The following is a 13,902-nucleotide window of genomic DNA, read 5'->3' on the forward strand; positions in this document are numbered from 1 at the left end:
CCAATAAGATCAAATCAAATTTTCCTGTGTTATCAAAAATTTTTTTAACTTGATGACTTTATTTAAATTAATGAGCGCCTTTTACATGATTCTTTACTAACGTTTTGCGTATAAAACATACGTTTTATTTTGCGCCTCTATTTCTTATGCGCCGGTGGCGAGTGCCTCCTTTGCCACGCCCTAGTTACGAACCTGTTGGCTATCCATATATATTAAGCATCCTGTATAATAGAATCCTTCCAGTAAAATAAAGCAATACAATATCCATGCTATAATACTTAATAATAATAATAATTATTATTAACACATTTTACTGTAAATTAACTCCTATATGCCATACCATACACACTACAGTGTATACAGTGTAAGTAAATATTACACTGTATACACTTGTAATATACATATACAGTAGATGTTATCAAATTCTAACTAATATTTACATTAATTTTATATATAATTTGTTGAAAATGTCCGTCAGGTTACACTTACTGAGTTGAGGAGTTTAAATATTATAAGGGGAAATAGTAGCTTATATAGAACTGGGATTATTAGGTTATCCACTTACTGTAAACTTTTCAAAGGCGACAGGTTAGGTTAAGATAAGATGAAGGTCGCTATCGTCAGTGCTATGACCACCCATTAAGTACATTGTTCCTGTGGCTCAATAAGCACGTTATTTTTTCTAGCCTCTTACTCGCAATTTAGAACTTTATGCAAAAATTTTGGAACGTCAACTTTGGAGTACTAGGTATCCATTGGAAAAATCACTAATGATTTCAAGCGGTCAATATGGCAGCCATAAACAGGGTAACTCGATGAAAATTACTATGATTTCCTAATATTCATTCCTTTATTCAACTTAGATTGGTGAAACCCAATCTAAGCTTCTTATCGTGATTTGTTTAAAAGACACTGGTTGTTTTTTTGTAAAATGATTTTCCCAATAGAGTAGATAATATTTGGTTTGTTCGTTACAATTTTATTCCCTATGGTAGATTTATGATCCCCTTATTTTTTCAGTTTGACAGCGTAGTTTGCTGAAAATTACTTGTTAGGTCACATTATTAATTGCTCTGACTTGTCTTACACTGGTAAACATTTTTGGCTTAAAAATGTATAGTTCCTAATATGTTACAAAATAGCTTTCCAAGCCTGAAAGAAAGCATGTATGTAGACCAATACATACCACGTTTTCCCTGTAACAAAAGGTGCATAAACAGCTCTGTAGATAAGTATCATAATCATACTATGCCACAAGATTGCGCACAAGGCCACTAAATCTATTTCTAAGCGCTTTCCTTTGCTTTTTTCTATAGAGAATTTATGCATGCTGTCCTATGTCTTTTTTCTGCAGTAGTTGCTGGTCACTTACTATGATCAGGTAAGAATCTGAAAACCATTCCCCGAATCGTTAACACGATACAACTTATTGTGTGAAAGGTTTATCATGTACCGTACTTTTTTCTTCTCGGATAATGAGAAAAGGTTGAATTTTATCCAGGTCTCAGAATTTTGTATCGTGTTGACGAAAAATACAATTTTTCAAACACATGAATATCCTGCTCCTACAAACCGCATCATATCAACCAAAAAAAACAGAGGACTAACGAACTAACGAGTGTGTTATGAGGATGATGAAGGGTAAAAGGGGTACATTCACATTTTATGTGAATTTTGATAATAATAATTGTAATACATATGTAGATAAGAATAAATATATGCATGCATTTGTATATATATATATATATAGAATTATTTTGTGATAAGCGAACCGAATATTATATTTAAATGTGGTTTGTTTCTTTACTACTTTATCAACAAAACCACAAAAAAATATTGTGAGTTTGTGACTGACATTCATTCAAATCTTTATTATTTTTGTTTACCAATTTAACGTTAAAATATGTCCTTATCATCATAGTAATAAAAAGAAATAAAAATTCGAATACTATTATTTTCGACGGGTTGCTCGTCACAATTAATGCTTCTGAGCTTCTGATATTTTGATAAATAGGTCCCAAAAAATTTTTGTGTTGCTTAACTCAAAAAATAACTTTTGATTTCTTCGAAAACTCTCGTAAAATTGGAGCGTTCTATTTGAAGATCGTTCTTTTTTTTTGTAAGAAAAGCATAATAAGAACCAAAACATCTAAAAATCCAATTTAGTTTGCCCTTCAATGAGTAATTTCTCCCTCCGATATTGTGCTTGAAGTTGATACAGGAATTCAGGCTAAATTAAACAAAATACTTCCCCAACCTTCGAATTAATCCTATTTTTGGATTCTGAAGCTCAAAATACACGGAGTGTCAAGGAATTACCGATAAAAAAGTTACTTATGCTTTTTTTTTAGTCAAAAGGAAGCCATAGATTTGAGAATATATTGGGGATAGAATTTTTTTATTATAAGGTTTAGAAAAAGTTATTCTGTATAAAAATCTCTGTTTTCGAAAATGTTAACTTTTGACATCGAATGTACAGGGTGTCACAAATTGAAAAAGTTCGATAGGAATGTTAATGGTCGTTTAGAATTGTAAACCATTTAGAAAAGATAATAAGGGAAACCACTTCAATTTAACCACTTCAATTTTAAATTAAATTTTCCAAATCCTTCTTATAAAACACGATATCTGATATTCAGTTCGTTTTTGTCTCAACGTACCCACCTTCGCGTTCTATAAATGTAATTGTTCTTTTACAAAATTCTTAAAATATACTCCTACATATCTCGGGAGTGATTTCTTGAATCGTTGCCTTTAGTATCTTTCTAAATGGTATACATTTCTAAACGACCATTAACATTCCTCTAACAATCTTTTTCAATTTAAGAGGAGGATACTCTGTACATTGGATGTCAAAATGAATAGCTCTATGTTAATATTTTCGAAAGCAGAGATTTTTATACAGAATAACTTTTTTTCGTAAACCTTATAATAAAAAAGTTTTCCATATGAAGCCAACTTAAGTTGACACGCTGTATATAGGTAAATTTGACCCTTGACCTATCTTTGATGGGTCAAATGATGATGTATTTGATGAATACACGAGTAATTTTTTTAAATATACTCTGAAATCTTATATCAAGAACCATGTCTTGGATATATTTTAAACCAAATTCAAGAAGCTAAATAATCAAATTGACTAGGTTTCATGATATTTGTGTCCCAATCATTCTAGAATATTAAACAGAGACCAAGTTTTTGGACCTAAGCTGTTTGACATAATTATTATATTTTTCTAGTTTAGCTATTTACTTATTTTAAAATCATTTTACACATGAAATTGAGAAAATATACACAAAAATAATTAGTCTTTGTTAAATTATTTGTATTTTATTCTATATAGCAAATTTTCATAATATATTCAAAAATTAAAAATATATTTGCATGAAAAGTCAAAATAATTAAATATGTTTTTGATTAAAAAATTTTTTATTTTTTGTTTTTAATTTGTAGTTTTTCCATTTTAAACATCATTACTGAAAAATTTTTAACTAAAATATTAAAATGAAAAAAACAAAAATGTATACCTATACAACATGTAATGACATACGTGTTTCTATTAAAAATAATATTTTTAATTAAAAATTTTTAATAAACATTTTTGTTTTTAATGATAATAATCTCGCAACCTAACTTACCTACATAATAATAATAATAATAATAATAATAATAATAATAATAATCATAATAATAATATGTCATATTTAATATTAAAAATATGTTTTTGCAAAAAATAGAACTAATTTTAAAATAATGCTCCAATTTGAAAATATTTTTAAAATAAATAATCATATCAATAATAAATCAGCTTTTAGCTTAGGATATGGTTTGTGTCGACTTCAAAACGTTGTCTACATGAAATTTTTCAAAATCTTTTACTCTTTTAAACATTTTTTTGAAGACAAGTTTTGGAAACATTTTTTAATGACCAAATTCAGTTAAAATTTTATTTCTTTAAATTTAAACAGTTTTTTCTTTAAGTTTAAACAGGACCTTCTAGGAAGCGCTAAAGTGACTGAAAATTGGTAATTTAAAAAAAATTAAACTCTTAGTTTTTGAATTCCCTTCATTCTAAGGGGGAATTTTTGAAGCACACGACAAAAATTCAGTCGAATCGTTCTACGGCGATTAAAAAAAATCGTAACGCAGGAGCTGCGTTAGCTAAACGAATTCCTTCAGAGAATGAAAGAAATAACACATTTTTCTTATAATCGAATATTGCATTTTTTATTTTTAAATAATTTTTATTTCGAAAACTGAGCGTCTAGAGAAAAAACCACAAGAATACTTTGTTGCTTAAACCTGATCAAAAAATACAAAAATATTTGTTATTTTGAAAAAATTCAGAATTTTGCATTTTGCACATTGATCATGAGTGAAACAAGACCTCCTCCTATCCCTAACATTTTCAGAATTGATTTAGACTTAGTCCAACTTTATATAAAAAAAAATCAAGCATTTATTTAAAATTGCCTTGGTGCTCGTACATTCTTAAGACATTGATTACTTTAATAAAATTAAACTTTTATGCAGAGGCTTATCATCATTTTTTTATCACTCGAAATCGAAGACACGATTCAATAAGGATGCAGTAGGTGAGAAAATTTCGTCGACATTAAGTATTATTTTAATCTTTCGCTTTCGTTCCTCAAGTTTACAGGATTTTTTTAAACCCTTCTACTAGCGATTATGCCAGGCAACATTTATGAATAAGAAATTGAATTGAAAGTAGAAACAAAAATATTTACATTTTCAAATTAAATTAACTCGATAAAAATGATTCTGGATTTAAATTTCAAAAAAGTTAAAAAATAAGTTTAACATCAAATAAAAAAAAAGATTAAACTACCTTAGTTAAATATTCTCTGGTACGATTTCGTGGTGCTGGTGTAGGAAATTCCATTTTTTTCGGATATATAAACTTGTTAACAAAACCCCACATAAACAACAATTAAGTATACTTTTTAATAATATTTTTTCCACACAAGTATAAAACAATTTAAAACGCGCATGTGCTACTTTAAGAAAAACGGAACACGCACAAACATTTAAAATAGGTTTTAATAATAAATGATCGAGAGTAATATAAGAAATTACAAATGATGATTTTATTAAATGAATGTTAAAGATGTTTTATATAGAATGACATCATATCTTTGAATAAAAAAAAAAATTTGAAATGAAATGATGTTTAAAGTTTAGTAAATTAATCTGAATTTACAAATTTAAATTTTTTCTAATCAATAAAATATTAACAATTCAAATGAGGTTGGTTCTATGCAGAAAATATTGTGATGAAAATTTAATATATGCCAACTGCATAATACAAATTTTGTTTTATTCATTTTTGAGAGTTTAATAATTTAATGTAATTTTTATATTATCGATAAATGAAAATATCATGTGGGCAGATTTAGTTTGTTTATATGTGTAGATTATAACAACGATTTATTTTAATAATTGTAGATAGACGAATCATTTTAGATGAAAAAAAGTATAAAATGACGAATTTTTATGTACCTCAACCTATCGGGCCAGTTTTTGTTTTAAAATGTTCAGGGAGGTCCATATATCAAAATCTACTCCTAAATTGTTGCCGCTAGAAAGTTTGGCCATTGTTACGTGCCAAATAAGGCAATTATTAGAATCCATTTCTAAGGTGATTTGTGAAAATTTTAAAACCTTGAAAATATGCAACAAAATGGGCTCGAAACGTATACTCGGGGGCTTTCCGCTGATCACTATTCCAGAATTTCGATTACCTCTCCTCCCCCTGGTAATTCGCCCCGCTGCTCCAAAATTGCAATATTCTGTAAATATTCAACAAAATGGACCAAAAAAGTATACTTGGGTATTTTTGGGGTCACTGATCACGATTTCGAATTACGAATGTGGATATACTCCCCCCCCCTTCTTGCGGTAATTCGCCTCCCACTGGCCCAACGCAGTTGGATTTTATGATTTTGATAGTTTTGTTTGATATTATGCAAGTGCACGATATTATGAGTATGAGAATAAGTCTAAATATTTAGTTTCTTGTTTAATTTCTTAATTGTTACCCGAAGACCTGCTATTTTTTTTATATTTTCGGTGACGTACTAACACAAATTCCTGGAGGAGTCCAAATTTACCCTCAAAACTATTATTATGGCTCGCTATGAAGCGCAATTTAGTCGCTATATGGTTATACACATGTCTGGGTAACCAATACCGGTGTATTGTTAGATCTTACCAGTTGCTATACAATCTAAATGTTTTTTATGTGTTAAGGCTTTCTTGGGGTCTACAAAAACCGGATAAAGAAGACTTTTAGACAATTTAGTCAGTTTTTAAATTATATAGTTTTGAGATGTGCAGAATGAATAAAAAATTTTTGCTTTTAGTCTGGAAAAGTACGAGATATGCTGTCTAAACCGAAGAGACTTTCTTGTCTACAAGAAACTAGGTACTACAAGTAATATGTTAAAGGAATCTCTTCAATTTTTACACACAAAAATTACGTTTTTTGAATGAGAAAATTTATTATAAATGCTATGACTATTTTTATAAGCTTTAGGCGTTCAATATAAAATATCAACAATGATTCGGGGTACCTCAACCTTTTACGAATGGTCATGTATGAGTGACTCCTAAAAAATTATTTTCTACTTTTACCTACAGTAAGAGCTTGCAATTTTAAGTATTTTTATAAAAGATTTTTTGTTGACCCCTTAAGAGTGATTACGTGACGTCAGATTCCATAAGCGCCGGAGTTTAGTCTTACCTACTTTAAGTATATCAAAGCTTAAAAAATATTTATAATTGGTTCTTACAGGTCTAGAAAAGCTTTCAAATAAACAGTGCGCCAGAGTAGAAATAAGTAAATTTGTTTAAATAATTGAAATTTTGCTTACTTTTTCAGAATATTTGCTGAAAATCTTATTTGAAATTTCATTTTTAAGTTTTTGTTCTTGAACGAAACATGTTTTATGAGTTAAAATGATCGAAAATGGGAATTTTCAAAATGGAATAGTTTTATAAGGTTATTCGATTAAATTTTATTCTTAGTTAGTTCATAAATTTAAAATAAATCGTTTTTAAACCATTACGCTTGTAAACATAATAAAAATATTTGTAATAGTATATAAAATTTTATAATTGAATTGATAAGAAATGTTTAAATAATCTCGTTACAATATGATTAAAAATATTTAGCAATCATATGCCAAAGACTTTTTGACCTAATATAATAAAAATAAAATGAACATTTCAATTTACAATGATCGTATTCAGGACAAAAATTTGTACTTAATCTGTTTTTTGATTGAATGTGGACGATGCTTTAGAGAGTAATAGTGACATGAATAATTATTATTAATTTATTTCATCGTTAATTTAATTATGTTTTTTAATAATAAGTTAAGATGATTCACAAATTATTTCCGTAGAAAAGATATTATTCACCGTATTATATCAGGCTTAATAATCAGTCTTGGAAATTTGTCAAGGTTAGTGTAGTAAATTTCTACATGGGTCTTTTTACAAGCTTTATATTTTCTCTAGATTTTGAATAAATTATGGATTAAAATTTTATTTCAATCGAAACCTTAAAATAAAAATATTTTGGTAACGGTTTTGAAGCTATATACTTAAAGTTCAAACCGGCAAAAAGAGTTGATAAATGTTAAAATTTGCCATCCAATTTCGCAAGTTTGGATCTATTCGACCAGTCAACAAATGCACCCGATACTTTTTAGGTCAAAATTACCTTATATACTTTAAGTTTTATCAAAATTGGAGATCAAAAAAATTTTTCCGATTTTTTGAAATTTTTTTAAGGGGTCCCCTTTGAAAAATTCGAGAAAATTTTTTTTGGAATTTGATGAATGGATAGGATAATTTTGATCCAAAAAGTATAAAAATCAGGTTAAGTTTATGATTGGACCTATAGAAAAGTAAAATGTCTGGAGTATCATGAGCAAAACTTTCAAAAAAGTTAGAATCCATAAAATTGTGAACAAAAGGGAGGATAAGTGAGGGCTATAACGTAATAGTCTTTGTTTTAAAAAGGAGAAATTTCCCAACAAAGCGGGCAGGTATCTTCTAGTACTTTAATATATAAAATGAATTGTTTGAACTGAACTTTATAAATTAAATATTTATGTATTCTAAATTGTAAATAATGTTTTTATATCCCGGATAATTTTTTAAAGATTATGACATAATGTTTTAAATTCCAGACAAATAGTAATCATTCTGACATAGATTTAATCATAGATGTCTACCTACCCTACTTTTTGATAATTTATTTCGTGATAAACTGCCATTATAAACCGCCCCTGCATAGCAATGGACAAATTTTTATGTTACTCTACGAGTTTAGCTTTCGAGTCATGGACTTACAATAAATAAATGCACTTCAAGTTTACAACAACCTAAAATAATAGACAATCTATCTAGTGTAGAGTTTAACCATCCGTGATGTTGGAGCAACAAAATAAATTTTAATGTTGTTATATTAATAGTCATATGTTTATTATTTTATATCCAATAAATTTACAGGAACAATATTTGTACATTCTGTACCTAAATAACAAATTTTTCATTTATTATAAATATTTATTTTCCTAGAATGTAAACCTATTCATAGTTATTGCGGTCATTGGTTATTTCCCCTACAAAAAAACGTATTCCGAAAATAATCTAAATAAATAAATTGTAAAATAAACTGAAAATGATTCATTTTCTCATGAATACACTACAATTTTCGTAAAATACTTATTATCGCCCGGGAAATATTAATTGTCAAGTTTTTTCAAAATTATAAAATTTTTAACACGAAAAAACTTGTTTAATCAATTCGTAACGGTGTCTTTGTAAATAAATTCGTAGCCTGGTTTCTGTTACTGATATCTCGTAAAATCTGAAGATGTCGATATGTGATTTTTACATATTTTGAATTGTGTGAAGAAGCGGGCGGGTATTAGCTAGCATGAAATTAATGTTCATTTTGAACCAAATTTATTTGATTTTGGAAAAAATGTTAGTAATTTAAAAAAATATATTTCAGCATTTTGAACAAAATATTAATTCATAAACTGCAGAATCGTTCAGTAACACTTCAATGTTGCTAGTGGATGCAATTATGCCATGCCTCACGTATTTTTTGGATAAAGTGCTAGCCATACTGAATGTATTTAAAATTAAGTTCTCCGAGCCTTATTCTTTTCCCACAAATTCCCGGGTTAAACGGAGGTAGGGTTGTACAGGTATAACCAAAACCGAAAGAAAAAAGTCCAGAATCTAGAAAGTTCTGAAGATTTGTATCGAAAATCATCCCTTCCTTTCAAATTCAGGTACAGTAGAATCTCGATAAGTTAAAGTCCAAGGGAAACACAAAATATTTTAAGTTATAGAGGTTTTAAGTTATCAAGTGTCTATGTTAGGTAAAGGTTAATATAGAGGTATGTACATGTTTCTATGTACCCTAGTTAATATAGAGGTATGTACATGTTTCTATGTAGTTACTGAGGGCCTATACAGAGATTATTTATTTAAGTTATAGAGGTTGCGTATTTTAAGTTATAGAGGTTTTGGGCTCTGATGGGAAGGGAACATAGTATTTTTTGAAGTAACAGAGGTTTTTATGTTACCGAGGTTTAAGTTATCGAGATTCTACTGTATTTTGTTTGGACGCAAATTCTCTCTAAAATTGTAAAATCTCACAGGATGACGGGTTTAACCAAAACTGAGAAATACAAATATATAACCCGGTATTACCTAACGTTTGAATCCTTTTACCTGGAGACTAATACTAATACCATAAATTTCGCCCTAAATTTGTAAAATTGTACAGGTAAGGCCAAAATTGAGAGATGCGCATTTAAAATTTAACAGGTTTACAAGATTGACCAAACAACACCACTTTCGTTCCACTCCCCGAGGACTTATTCTACGAGTACTTATCCTTTCTATTTGTGTAATATTTCTACAAGTACTTATAACCAAAATTTGGAAAGCTAAAACTTTTATCTTTTAGACTTTGTATTTGCTTTTAATATAAAAAATAATTTTAAAACAAATTCTTTGTATCAAATTTTGTACAGAAAAACATAATAATTTTTAGCATTGAGTTGGTAGAGAGGCTTCGAGAATCGATTTACTTAAATATCAAGAGTTTTTCTATTTATACAACAATTTCGTTTAAAAATAAATTATATTGAATTAAGACAAAATATTTCTTTAATTTTTTCAAGTGCATTGATCTGATTAGTACTTGAGTTTATATTAAAAGGTGGGTTGTGATGATTGATGTTAATAATCAAAAATACAAAAGTCATAAATAGGTTTTGAAGTACCGGTAAATGTTTTCAAATTGTTTTTTTTTTTGTACCATAAAATTTTTGTTAGTATCTGATAAATCCAATTTCGAGTTAATATTTCTACAATGAAGTAAGTGAGAGTATTAAAAATTAATTAAATTTTCAATAATTAATGAATGATGAATGTAACTCACCCTCCCGAGGGTTTAAATCTGGACGTAATTACCTAGTATTCGACTTTGAGTAGAAAAAATCATTTACATATTTTCTTTTTAAATACCTACAGGATCTATTTCATCCGAAAATTCTAAGAATAAATCTTAATCTGAAGAATCTTAATCTGAACCGTTTCTATTGTATCTATATTTTTTTTAAACTTTTTTTTTTAAACTTTTTTTTTTTAACCGAATGTCGCATTGGCTTTCTATCTTTTTTGATCTTTGAATTTTCACAGTTCAAATGAGGTAACAGAATTCAAACTTCCATAAATTCAATATATTTTGATATTGGTAAAAATTATTACTATTTTTTTAAAGTTATAATTAATAATAACATATTTAAAACATTACTTACTCGTCTTTCTTCTTCTCGAGCAGCTCGAAGATGAGTTTCGATAGCATCCAAATCAATATTTGGCATTGCCGTTTCAATATTATACACATCAAATCCTCCTGTAAAAAATTAAAAAATAAACTTCAAAACAAAAGTTATTATTCTTGAAATATGATAATAAATAGGAAGTTTTCAAAAAAATCACAAATAAGAAGGTAACCGCAAATTTTATCAAATCTTTTTTTAGGGATGTATGTGGTTTACCCATCATTAAAATGATAACAAATATATATTTTGTTATGGCAGAAGTCGACCATAATCTGAGTTATCAAGTATTTTTTGTAAGTATAAAAAGAAAACAGATTTTTTGGAGTTCATCAGTAGTTCATCAGATCTACTATCCAGTCTTTCGTTGAAGTCATCATCGTTGTTCGTTGTTTAATTTTTCACCTAAACATCCTCAACAGGTAAGTGAATCTTTTGAACATTTAACATTTATTTTTTTAACCAAATCTAACTTTTTTGATAGTTTACCAAAATGAGTGCCAATTCTAAAATCGAAAATTTGAAGTTACTTATGGAACGGCCCACCGAGCCGGTGTTCGTTCCAAAAGGTAACCGAAAAGCATCTTTTGAAGTGCCCGATAATTATTTAACAAATCGTTATAAACCATTGGGTGTATCATTAACCAGTCGATTTGGAGATGAAGCTAATGAAAAAATTACAGTGAGAAAAATTAAATTACCGAACACAGCCCGATTGGAAGGATTGGGTCGACGTGAACCATTTTCATTATTCATTCCTGAACATCGTGAATTAGCAGCATTATGTATTGATATTATGATGGGCATGAAAGATTTGGACGATTTAACATCATTGTGCTGTTATATTCGGGATCGAATTAATCCATTCTTGTTTAATTATGCAATTAGTGTTGCTATGTTACATCGTCCAGATACACAAGGAACTGACTTACCAAATTTTGCTTCTACTTTCCCGGAAAAATATTTGGATGGTGCAGTATTTGCACGAGCTCGTGAAGAAGTTACCATCGTTCAAGATGGAGCAAGGGTAAGTTAAATTTTTTTAAAGAAATATGTTCCTTTAGTAACTTACTTTTATATTACAGGAGGCAATTGAACTTCCTCGTGATTACACAGCAAGTGATTTAGAACCTGAAAATCGTCTATCTTACTTCCGAGAAGATTTGGGTATTAATTTACATCATTGGCATTGGCATTTAGTGTACCCATTCGAAGGACGACGTGATATCGTCGCTAAAGACAGACGTGGTGAACTCTTTTATTACATGCATCAACAAATCATTGCTAGATATAACGCTGAACGATTATGCAACAAATTAGCGCGAGTTGAACGTTTTGTAGATTTGAAACAACCAATAAAGGAAGCTTATTTCCCAAAGTTAGATAGTTTAGTCGCAAGTCGAGCATGGCCAGCACGTAGTGCAAATACCACATTACAAAATTTAAATCGTCCCGCAAATCGATTGAAGCAAGATGTTGATGATTTAAAACGTTGGAGTGATCGAATTCATGAGGCTATTAACTCTGGTTTCGTTCGTTTGGTAAGCTTTGACTTTATCAACATCTCTTGAACCATTTTTTAATTGTTTTTTTAATTTGCAGGAAAATGGTAGTCAAATGGAGTTAACTGAAGTCGATGGAGTTGACCAAGGTATCGACATGCTTGGTAACATGATTGAAGCCAGTCCTGTCCTCTCACCAAATATACCTTATTATGGAAATATGCATAATATGGGACACTTATTCATCGCTTACAGTCATGACCCTGATCATAGATATTTGGAAAATTTCGGTGTTATGGGTGATTCAGCTACAGCTATGCGTGATCCAATATTTTACCGTTGGCATGCATTTATTGATGATATTTTCCAAAAATATAAATCCACAATACCCCGGTATACAGTTCAACAATTGGAATACCAACCAGTTACTATTTCTGGAGTGAGTACCGAAACATCTGGTGGACCAAGCAACGTCTTACAAACATTCTGGCAACAAAGTGATGTAGATTTGTCCCGTGGTATGGACTTTGCTCCACGAGGAACAGTTAATGCACGATTTACACATTTGCAACATTCTGATTTCTCTGTCAGGTAGAATTTTCTTGCCTGAAATTTTTTATGTAAACATAAACAATTTTTTTACGAATTGCAGAATCCAAGCAAATAACTCTTCGGGACAACAAGTACGAGGTACTTGTCGTATATTCTTGGCACCCACAAATGATGAACGTGGTGTTCCAATTCCATTCACTGACCATCGTAAAATGTTCATTGAACTCGATAGATTTATTGTCACATGTAAGCTCGCATCAACCAATAAATATTTTTCGCTAGCTTTAACTTTTGGATTTTTATAGTGGATCCAGGAAGTAATGAAATCATTCGTCAATCAACTGAATCATCTGTAACAATACCATTTGAACGAACATTCCGTAACTTGGATCTAAATCGTCCAGTTGGTGGCGAAGAATTAGCTCAATTCAATTTCTGTGGCTGTGGATGGCCTCAACATATGTTAATTCCAAAAGGTTCACCAGAAGGATTCCCATGCACCTTATTTGTTATGATTTCGAATATTGCTAACGATTTAGTAAGTTAATTTTATAGATCCCAAAGGAATTTTATCAACTAAAATTTGCGTTATTTTTCTAGGTTGATCAAGATATATCAGGAACATGTAATGATTCCTCGAGTTATTGTGGTATTAAAGATCGATTGTATCCAGATCGTCGTTCAATGGGATACCCATTCGATCGTGAACCTCGTAATGGTGTGAATACTTTACGTGAATTCCTTACTCCAAATATGGCAACACAAAATGTACAAATTCGTTTCACCGATCGTACAGTGGTTCGAGGGGCACGATGAAACTTTTGCTTTCACAATGCTCTCTTGAAAATATGTGGACAACGATGATGACTTCGCTATCGATTATTGGAAAATTTTATAAATTGTTTAAATATATTTTGATTAGTTTTTATTTTTATAAATTTCTTTTATCA

At 29.5% G+C, this 13,902-nt stretch overlaps 2 protein-coding genes across 2 annotated transcripts in view; one reads left to right on the forward strand and one right to left on the reverse strand.

The window, feature by feature from the left end:
- LOC123305582 (putative uncharacterized protein DDB_G0282133) overlaps positions 1-13,902 on the reverse strand; it is a 99,705-nt gene that overhangs the window by 15,042 nt on the left and 70,761 nt on the right. The window contains exon 4 of the mRNA XM_044887354.1: positions 10,875-10,972. Within this exon, the coding sequence (XP_044743289.1) occupies positions 10,875-10,972 (98 nt within the window). The remainder of the gene's footprint in view (positions 1-10,874; positions 10,973-13,902) is intronic.
- On the forward strand, positions 11,186-13,862 carry LOC123305583 (phenoloxidase 1-like). Its single transcript, XM_044887355.1, has 7 exons — positions 11,186-11,320; positions 11,383-11,925; positions 11,984-12,439; positions 12,501-12,991; positions 13,053-13,198; positions 13,258-13,490; positions 13,553-13,862. Exons 2-7 carry the CDS (start codon positions 11,392-11,394, stop codon positions 13,766-13,768), a joined length of 2,076 nt encoding a protein of 691 aa, XP_044743290.1. The 5' UTR covers positions 11,186-11,320; positions 11,383-11,391; the 3' UTR covers positions 13,769-13,862.

This window comes from Chrysoperla carnea, chromosome 1 (assembly GCF_905475395.1).
Source record: "Chrysoperla carnea chromosome 1, inChrCarn1.1, whole genome shotgun sequence".
Classification (NCBI taxonomy): Eukaryota; Metazoa; Arthropoda; class Insecta; order Neuroptera; family Chrysopidae; genus Chrysoperla; species Chrysoperla carnea.